The 11,161-nt window shown below is 42.7% G+C and overlaps 1 protein-coding gene across 1 annotated transcript; it reads right to left on the reverse strand.

The window, feature by feature from the left end:
• Nucleotides 1-491: 491 nt before the first annotated feature.
• LOC106574756 (heat shock factor 2-binding protein) lies at nt 492-10,753 on the reverse strand. Its single transcript, XM_014150802.2, has 8 exons — nt 10,441-10,753; nt 7,896-8,043; nt 7,627-7,730; nt 5,659-5,808; nt 4,799-4,943; nt 2,758-2,875; nt 1,700-1,803; nt 492-1,270 (listed from the first exon to the last, which is right to left on the reverse strand). Exons 1-8 carry the CDS (start codon nt 10,582-10,584, stop codon nt 1,011-1,013), a joined length of 1,173 nt encoding a protein of 390 aa, XP_014006277.1. The 5' UTR covers nt 10,585-10,753; the 3' UTR covers nt 492-1,010.
• Nucleotides 10,754-11,161: the final 408 nt, after the last annotated feature.

An 11,161-nucleotide genomic window follows, 5' to 3' on the forward strand; every position in this document is an offset into this window, starting at 1 on the left:
CTACAGCCTGTTGTACACGTGCCGAGTCAGCTTACTCAGTGTCACCCCCCTCACACACTGAAAGGCTTATCCACTTTAGGTGGCTCCTAATGACCAGGCCAATTTCTACGTCATAATCTGTTTATCTGGGAGTCGGAGGCTCAGTTGGTAGAGCATGGTGCTTGCAGCACCAGGGTTGTGGGTTCGATTCCCACGGGGGACCAGTATGAAAATGTGTGGCTGTGGACAAGAGCGTCTGCTAAATGACTGACAGTTAGGGAGTCACGTGTGAGGTGGTCCAGGATATGGTAGTGGGAGAACAGGACAGTCAGACAAATTCATACACACAAACCGCTCCTAACCTGGTAAAAATAGGCTACATATCAGATATAAATGAATGTTCATTTGGAAAAGTTTGGAATAATATTTTATTGTCTGTAACAATGGTAGAACACAACACACCATTGTTACTTGACCTCAAGGTATTTGACCTAATGAAATAAGGCCACGAGGCTGAAATGGTATTAGCTGGTATTAGGTCAACAGGCTAACAGGTAGAAACAGATCCAACTCACCTGACAACAGTAGATAAATATTTGAAACAAACAGACTGCTTCTCTTTAACATATGGCAAGCAAAAGTCATCCTTGCTTTGGACTATGTCAACAAGTTTTAATTTGAGCTATTTGTTGATTTTGTTGACATACACAATTTTGTAGTTCTAATGTATGTTCTATGTATGGGTTCTGAATGTGTTATGGAGCACTTAGGTACACTTATGGAGTTCTACTGGTCCGGAACATCTGCTGTGGTGGGTTAGGAACCAACCTGACTAAGTCCCTGAACCCGGGGGAAAAGCGAGACAGGGACACGATGGAACCAACCTCTTCCACATTGCACCATGGGAGCTCTCCTCAGTAGAGCTCTCTCTAATCAGAGAACCGTTTACTCTACAGTAGGAAAGCATCATCATCATCATGTGAGTGGGATGTGTCGCTAGTGCTGTGTGTTTAACTTTGGGTTGGATGTATTTATACATGTACTTGGTTAGAGGAGGAGGTGCCGTGGGGGTCCAGGAAGGAGGCGCGGAGGGAGCCCAGGTCATCCAGTGTCTCCTGGGCCGTCTGCCTCAGGGCCGGGTGGCGGCTGGAGGTGGCCAGCGTGCGTATGCGCTCCAGTGGGAGAAGGGGGTCGTCCAGCAGCAACCCGGGCCCCACCAGGGCCACCGCCTCCTCCAACAGCACTGACTGGAGCAGCCGCAGGGCGTGGAGGCATACCTCAGAGTCCCCGTCTCAGGAAGGGAAGAGGGGTCGGGAGAGGGGAGGACAGGAGAGAGCAAAAAGAGAGAGATAGAAGGAAACAGAGAGGGCGAGGTAAGAGAGGAGGGGCAGAATCAGACAGAAGCAGTGAGAGGAAGGGAAAAGAGAGAGAGAGAAAGAGAGAGGGAGAGAAAGAGAGAGCGAAAGAGAGAGATACAGTCTTAATCCTCCTAACTGACCACAACACGAGCCCTTCTTTGCTGATCTGAGTTAAACACACTGATGCCAGCTCTCTGACCTCTGATTCAGGCTCTCTCTTTCGGACACACACTGGACTCTTGAACGATTAGCCCCATTGTGGGTTATAAGAGATCCAAATTAACAAATAAATGCTTTTGAATGCACACATTTTATAACGCCACATACAAAGCACACAAGCCCACCCCTCACTCCCCTCTTACCCTCCAAAAGGGTCCAGATGAGAGAGAGAAGTCCTGGAAACTCCCTGATATACTTCAATCCACTTACACTGATACTGACATTATACAGAGCCATCAGCATCAACCTGTAACACAGAGAAATTAGAATAACCACCATCATTCATCCACCTGCAGAGAAACTACAATGGCCATCCACATCCAACTGCAGAGAAACTACAATAACCATCATCATTCATCCACCTGCAGAGAAACTACAATAACCACTATCATTCATCCACTTGCAGAGAAACTACAATGGCCATCTACATCCACCTGCAGAGAAACTACAATAACCATCATCATTCATCCACCTGCAGAGAAATTACAATAACCATCATCATTCATCCACCTGCAGATAAACTACAATAACCATCATCATTCATCCACCTGCAGATAAACTACAATAACCATCATCATTCATCCACCTGCAGATAAACTACAATAACCATCATCATTCATCCACCTGCAGAAAAAATACAATAACATCATCATTCATCCACCTGCAGATAAACTACAATAACCATCATTCATCCACCTGCAGATAAACTACAATAACCATCATCATTCATCCACCTGCAGATAAACTACAATAACCATCATCATTCATCCACCTGCAGATAAACTACAATAACCATCATCATTCATCCACCTGCAGATAAACTACAATAACCATCATCATTCATCCACCTGCAGATAAACTACAATAATCATCATCATTCATCCACCTGCAGATAAACTACAATAATCATCATTCATCCACATGCAGAGAAACTACAATAACCATCATCATTCATCCATATGCAGAGAAACTACAATAACCATCGTCATTTATCCACCTGCAGAGAAACTACAATAACCATCATCATTTATCCACCTGCAGAGAAACTACAATGCCTAGTTCATTTATTATTGTAGGTATCATTTGATCTGGATTCAGATGGCTGTGTGTATTGATGTTGGGTCGGCCAACATAACTGCTGAGGAGACCGTGTGTGTGTATGATTATTAATGTGAGTGATTTAGAAGTCCTCCAGTCTTACACTTTGAGTTTGGGGAAGACCCCAGGCTTCAGGAGCTCCAGCAGCTGCATCAGAGTCTCCAGGAGGACGTGGGCGGAGCTGGACAGGTAGTCCCGCCCACACGTCACCGCCGCCACGTCTGAGTGGACAATCAAACAGCAGAGAGGTCACCGATTGGAGAGCTAATGATGTTAACGCTGAGCAGGGTGTGCCATTTATTATAAACTGGGTGGTTCCAGCCCTGAATGCTGATTGGCTGACAGCTGTGGTATATCAGACCATATACTACGGGTATGACAAAACGTTTATTTTTACTGCTCTAATTATGTTGGTAACCAGTTTATAATAGCAATAAGGCACCTCGGAGGTTTGTGGTATATGGCCAATATACCACGGCTAAGGGCTGTGTCCAGGCACTCGTAAGAACAGCCCTCAGCTGTGCTATATTAGCCATATACCACACCCCCTCATGGCTTATTGCTTAATTATATGATGCAAAATATGTTATCCTCTTACATCTAGATGTTCCGCTAGCGGAACGCCTCGCCAATATCCAATGATAGAGCGTGGCGCGAATTACAAACTCCTCAAAAATCCCCAAAATTCAATTTTTCAAACATATGACTATTTTACACCATTTTAAAGACAAGACTCTCCTTTATCTAACCACATTGTCCGATTTCAAAAAGGCTTTACAACGAAAGCAAAACATTAGATTATGTCAGGAGAGTACCCAGCCAGTACCCATTTTTCAAGCTAGCATATAATGTCACAAAAACCAAAACCACAGCTAAATGCAGCACTAACCTTTGATGATCTTCACCAGATGACACTCCTAGGACATTATGTTATACAATACATGCATGTTTTGTTCAATCAAGTTCATATTTATATCAGAAACCAGCTTTTTACATTAGCATATGACGTTCAGAACTAGCATACCCACCGAAAACTTCCGGTGAATTTACTAAAATTACTCACGATAAACGTTCACAAAAAACATAACAATTATTTTAAGAATTATAGATACAGAACTCCTTTATGCAATCGCGGTGTCCGATTTTAAAATAGCTTTTCGGTGAAAGCACATTTTGCAATATTCTGAGTAGATAGCCCGGCCATCATGGCTAGCTATTTTGACACCCACCAAGTTTGGCACTCACCAAACTCAGATTTACTATAAGAAAAATTTGATTACCTTTGCTGTTCTTCGTCAGAATGCACTCCCAGGACTTCTACTTCAACTCCCAATGTTGTTTTTGTTCCAAATAATCCATAGTTATATCCAAATAGCTGCGTTTTGTTCTTGCGTTCAAGACACAATCCGAAGGGTGACGCGCCGGCGCGTATCGTGACAAAAAAATTCAAAATATTCCATTACCGTACTTCGAAGCATGTCAAACGCTGTTTAAAATCTATTTTTATGCGATTTTTCTCGTAAAATAGCAATAATATTCCGACCGGGAGACCTTGTTTTCGTTCAAACACTGAAAATAGAAAATGGAGTCTTCACATGTAGGCGCGGGCCCGTGTCATTGTTCTCAGAACGACCACTTTCCAAAAGCCCTACTGTTTTTCGCCCAGGGACTGCAGAGTCATCATTCCCCGTTCTGGCGCCTTCTGAGAGCCTATGGGAGCCTTAGAAAATGTCACATTACAGCAGAGATCCTCTATTTTCCATAAAGAGGCTATAGAAGGACAAGAAATGGTCAGACAGGGCACTTCCCATATAGAATCTTCTCAGGTTTTGGCCTGCCATATGAGTTCTGTTATACTCACAGACACCATTCAAACAGTTTTAGAAACTTTAGAGTGTTTTCTATCCACATCTACTAATTATATGCATATTCTAGTTTCTGGGCAGGAGTAATAACCAGATTAAATCGGGTACGTTTTTTTATCCGGCCGTGAAAATACTGCCCCCTATCCTAAACAGGTTAAATAACACAGCATAGACTGGAATAACTCACAGTGAGATGGTGTAATTATAAACTGTGGTTATCAAAATACATTCAATAGACAGTTTGGATGGCATGCCATGGTGGCATAGCCGCACACTCACTGGTGACGACTCCGGCCAGCGCCAGAACAAACTGGTGCTCATGGGAGTTGGAGTCTTGCTGCTCGGCCTTGGCCTCCCCATCCAGAGACTTGACAAAGCTCTCCAGGGTCTGGCCCGCCACGCTCAGGAAGGACTGCAGCTTACCCTACAATCAGAGTAATGAGGCAGGGTCAGAGGTGGCCAGAGGGAGAGGGGAGGAATTAAGGAGGGGAACAAGGAGGGTGATGGAACAGGATAAAGGCAAAGAGAACCAGGACATGGACTGGAGTTCAAAGAGAACCAGGACATGGACTGGAGTTCAAAGAGAACCAGGACATGGACTGGAGTTCAAAGAACACCAGGACATCGACTGGAGTTCAAAGAGAACCAGGACATGGACTGGAGTTCAAAGAGAACCAGGACATGGACTGGAGTGGAAAGGATCAGAGGCAGAGGAATAGGTTCAGATGAATGCTGACCCCTAAAAAAAAATGTTTTACACTTTTTATTTCACCTTTATTTAACCAGGTAGGCCAGTTGAGAACAAGTTTTCATTTACTACTGCGACCTGGCCAAGATAAAGCAAAGCAGTGCGACAAAAACAACAACGCAGAGTTACACATAAACAAACGTACAGTCAATAACACAAATGAAAGAAAAATAGAAACATCTATGTAAATTGACCCCTAGGCCATTGGTACTTCTGTGTCAGCGCAATACAGTAAACATTCCACCAAGTCTATTAAAGGGTGTGATGAAGCCACTGTCATCATGTTATAGCTATCCAGTCCTCTCAGATCTCCACAGGTGTGTAAGCGGCTAGGGGTTGGTTTGGAATTGGGTGAAAGGTTTTGTACGGTCTGTGGATGAATGCCTCTCACATCGGCCAGGATGTCTTTGACTGCCTCCTCCTTACTGGAGGTGCTCCACAGCAGGGTGCAGGAGGCAGCCCCCAGCCCAGTACAGAACTCAGCCTGCTGCTGCAGCTGTTCCCGACTCTCCCATAGCTGCTCCCTCAGAACCAGCTTCTCCTGCAGGGGCATGCAGCAGATAGGTTAACACTCAGACACACACACACACTTACACGCATACACACACACACTTAAACTCATACACACACACTTACACTCAGACAGACACACACTTACACGCATACACACACACTTACACTCAGACACACACACTTACACTCAGACACACACACACTTACACGCATACACACACACACTTACACTCATACACACACACTTACACTCATACACACACACTTACACTCAGACACACACACACTTACACGCATACACACACACACTTACACTCAGACACACACACACTTACACTCATACTCATACAAGTGAGGCCTTAAGACATACTCTGACACACACAATGTTACCTAGAGAACAGGTTACCCTATCCATAGACTCAACACACGTTTAGTTAATATCCCTCCATCTCTCACCTCTCTTTAATATCCCTCCATCTCTCACCTCCCTCTTTAATATCCCTCCATCTCTCACCTCTCTCTCTTTAATATCCCTCCATCTCTCACCTCTCTCTTATATCCCTCCATCTCTCACCTCCCTCTCTTTAATATCCCTCCATCTCTCACCTCTCTTTAATATCCCTCCATCTCTCACCTCCCTCTTTAATATCCCTCCATCTCTCACCTCTCTCTCTTTAATATCCCTCCATCTCTCACCTCCCTCTCTTTAATATCCCTCCATCTCTCACCTCTCTCTCTTTAATATCCCTCCATCTCTCACCTCCCTCTCTTTAATATCCCTCCATCTCTCACCTCTCTCTTATATCCCTCCACCTCTCACCTCCCTCTCTTTAATATCCCTCCATCTCTCACCTCTCTCTCTTTAATATCCCTCCATCTCTCACCTCTCTCTCTTTAATATCCCTCCATCTCTCACCTCTCTCTTATATCCCTCCATCTCTCACCTCCTTCTCTTTAATATCCCTCCATCTCTCACCTCTCTCTCTTTAATATCCCTCCATCTCTCACCTCCCTCTCTTTAATATCCCTCCATCTCTCACCTCTCTCTTATATCCCTCCATCTCTCACCTCTCTCTCTTTAATATCCCTCCATCTCTCACCTCTCTCTCTTTAATATCCCTCCATCTCTCACCTCTCTCTCTTTAATATCCCTCCATCTCTCACCTCTCTCTCTTTAATATCCCTCCATCTCTCACCTCTCTCTCTTATATCCCTCCATCTCTCACCTCTCTCTCTTTAATATCCCTCCATCTCTCACCTCTCTCTCTTTAATATCTCTCCATCTCTCACCTCTCTCTCTTATATCCCTCCATCTCTCACCTCTCTCTTTAATATCCCTCCATCTCTCACCTCCCTCTCTTTAATATCCCTCCATCTCTCACCTCTCTCTCTTTAATATCCCTCCATCTCTCACCTCTCTCTTATATCCCTCCATCTCTCACCTCTCTCTTTAATATCCCTCCATCTCTCACCTCTCTCTCTTTAATATCCCTCCATCTCTCACCTCTCTCTCTTTAATATCCCTCCATCTCTCACCTCCCTCTCTTTAATATCCCTCCATCTCTCACCTCTCTCTTATATCCCTCCATCTCTCACCTCTCTCTCTTTAATATCCCTCCATCTCTCACCTCTCTCTTATATCCCTCCATCTCTCACCTCCCTCTCTTTAATATCCCTCCATCTCTCACCTCTCTTTCTTTAATATCCCTCCATCTCTCACCTCCCTCTTTAATATCCCTCCATCTCTCACCTCTCTCTCTTTAATATCCCTCCATCTCTCACCTCTCTCTCTTTAATATCCCTCCATCTCTCACCTCCCTCTCTTTAATATCCCTCCATCTCTCACCTCTCTCTCTTTCTGACACTCGTTCTGCGCTGCGTCCAGACGAGAGCGGAGGTGCAGACACTCCTGTCTCAGTTGCTCCTGCTCCTGACCAAGGCGATCCTTCACTACACACACATACACACACACACACAAACACACACACACACACACACACGCACGATTTCCCTTTCACTGTTTAGGCTGTTTCCCAATACCAACATTCATGTTATTCATTATCTGCCCACTTGTATGATAACAACCGGCGTAGAGCCATTTTAAGGGCAGCTTACTTGTCTCTGCAGCACGGGCTTTCTGCAGCATCTCAATCAGGTCTCCATTCACTACTTTGGGTAAGAACTCTCGGAGCTGCATGACCTCTGTAGTCAATCTCTCCAAGTCTCTTTTTCTGATTTGGACTAAGCCATCTCGGCTGTCAACCTAGAACAGAAAATCAATAGCCAGTCATGTGCATAAATTTTGTTACAGCTTTACTTGATTTTTGCAAGGTGTGGCTTATTTTTGCCAATGTGCCAGGCAAATACACTACCGTTCAAAAGCTTGGGGTCACTTAGAAATGTCCTTGTTTTTGAAAGAAAAGCACATTTTTGTCCATTAAAATAACATCAAATTGATCAGAAATACAGTGCAGACATTGTTAATTAAGGCCAGCATCCCTGAGCTGCATCTTCATTGTTGACGTTGAGACTGGTGTTTTGTACTATTTAATTATGCTGCCAGTTGAGGACTTGTGAGGCATCTGTTTCTCAAACTAGACACTCTAATGTACTTGTCCTCTTGCTCAGTTGTGCACCGGGGCCTACCACTCTTTATTTTCTGGTTAGAGCCAGTTTGCGCTGTTCTGTGAAGGGAGTAGTACACAGTGTTGTACGACATCTTCAGTTTCTTGGCAATTTCTCGCATGGAATAGCCTTTGTTTCTCAGAACATGAATAGACTGACGAGATTCAGAAGAAAGTACATGGTTTCAAGCTATTTTGAGTCTGTAATTGAACCCACAAATGCTGATGCTCCAGATACTCAACTAGTTTAAAGGCCAGTTTTATTGCTTCTTTAATCAGTCAACCGTTTTCAGCTGTGCTAACATAATTGCAAAAGGGTTTTCTAATGATCAATTAGCCTTTTAAAATGATAAACTTGGATTAGCTAACACAACATGCCATTGGAACACAGGAGTTATGGTTGCTGATAATGGGCCTATGTACACCTATGTAGATATTCCATTTTAAAAAATCTGCCGTTTCCTGCTACAATAGTCATTTATAACATTAACAATGTCTACACTGTATTTCTGATCAATTATATATTATTTTAATGGACAAAAAAAATGTGCTTTTCTTTCAAAAACAAGGACATTTCTAAGTGACCTCAAACCATTGAACGGTAGTGTATGTGTATGCAGTAGTCATATCTGTAGTCTCCCTAGGCAAAAAGGGTGCCTTCACAATGTGAACAATGCTCCTAGTGCTGTTGCCCTAGGTCTGGGATTTCCTGAGACTATCATCTGTAACATTAGGTGGTATGCAGTAGTCATAGCTGTAATATTAGGTGGTATGCTGTAGTCATATCTGTAATATTAGATGGTGTGCAGTAGTCATAGCTGTAATATTAGGTGGTATGCTGTAGTCATATCTGTAATATTAGATGGTGTCCAGTAGTCATAGCTGTAATATTAGGTGGTATGCAGTAGTCATAGCTGTAATATTACATGGTGTCCAGTAGTCATATCTGTAATATTAGGTGGTATGCTGTAGTCATAGCTGTAATATTAGATGGTGTCCAGTAGTCATAGCTGTAATATTAGATGGTGTGCTGTAGTCATAGCTGTAATATTAGGTGGTATGCAGTAGTCATAGCTGTAATATGTGGTATGCTGTAGTCATAGCTGTAATATTAGATGGTATGCAGTAGTCATAGCTGTAATATTAGGTGGTATGCTGTAGTCATAGCTGTAATATTAGGTGGTATGCAGTAGTCATAGCTGTAATATGTGGTATGCTGTAGTCATAGCTGTAATATTAGATGGTATGCAGTAGTCAGCTGTAATATTAGGTGGTATGCAGTAGTCATATCTGTAATATTAGATGGTATGCAGTAGTCATAGCTGTAATATTACATGGTATGCAGTAGTCATAGCTGTAATATGTGGTATGCTGTAGTCATAGCTGTAATATTAGGTGGTATGCAGTAGTCATAGCTGTAATATTAGATGGTGTGCAGTAGTCATAGCTGTAATATTAGATGGTATGCAGTAGTCATAGCTGTAATATTACATGGTATGCAGTAGTCATAGCTGTAATATGTGGTATGCTGTAGTCATAACTGTAATATTAGGTTTTCATTTAAGAGTCCCTATATGCATACAGTTCACTAGAAGCAGACCATCTTTGCTAGCTCTGTAATAGTTATTGCAGTTCTGGCATCTAGTGGACAAATCTGAAAATTACAATGTACATTTCAAGACAAGGACGGACAGAACTTTCAGGTAAATGATCTCTTCACACGACAAATAACGAGCTCGCTCCTGACCAGACCGAAATAGTAACCTAATCCAACATTACTCGACCTACAAGTCTAGCTGACAGTGACTCTTCAACTTTGTTTGCTGAGATGGTTGTTACAAAGAGAGAACCTACTTGTGAATAAGTAGTAACTTCATCTTCATGTAAGTACCTGTGTTCGTGTCTGGTTAGCTCTTGTTAGCTAGCTAGTTACAGTAGCAAGCGTAGCTAGCAAACGTGCAACTTCATGGAAGCTAATTTGCGAGCTCAATATTTTAGTTTTACTGTAGTGATAGTCAAAAATATTAAATAAATACCTTTCCTTTCTTGCACAAAGCCAACATTTTTGTGTCTATTGCTTGAGTCATTAATTCCTCGGAGGTTTGCTTTGAGATGAGTTTAGTGCACTTGCCACTAGTGATGAGCATTGCGGGTCTTTTCGGTGAGCAGAGCAGGCTCATTTGGCTCCGTTCAGGTAAAAGAGTCGGCTCATTTGGCTCCGTTCAGGTAAAAGAGTCGGCTCATTTGGTTCCATTCAGGTAAAAGAGTCGGCTCATTTGGCTCCGTTCAGGTAAAAGAGTCGGCTCATTTGGCTCCGTTCAGGTAAAAGAGACGGCTCATTGGGCTCCCAAATGGCTCCTCGTTCGAAATGCTTAAAAAAATATATAGAACCAAGGAAAACGTGCAAATCTCCAATGTAAATCACAAAAAGTAGGCTACCATTATGTCAGATCGTGATATGCGCGTTCAAATGCATTTTTACCTGGATAAATGATTCAGTTCTTTTTAAAGCACTGCAAATTTTAGGGTGGACCAGAATGACCCGCTCTCCACACTATTTATTGTTTCTGAAGTGAGAATTCACCCTCTTTAGATAATTTAGTAACTTATTTGCAGGTAATCGTTGTTTTGAAAAAAAAACGTATGTAAATCACCAAAAAGATCATTTCAAAAAGAGCCGTTCGTTAGCGAACGACTCATCACTAGTACTATAGGAAGAATAGATATAATTTTATCTCAGGAATAAGTCGAAAATTA

This window comes from Salmo salar, chromosome ssa17 (genome assembly GCF_905237065.1).
Source record: "Salmo salar chromosome ssa17, Ssal_v3.1, whole genome shotgun sequence".
Lineage (NCBI taxonomy): Eukaryota > Metazoa > Chordata > Actinopteri > Salmoniformes > Salmonidae > Salmo > Salmo salar.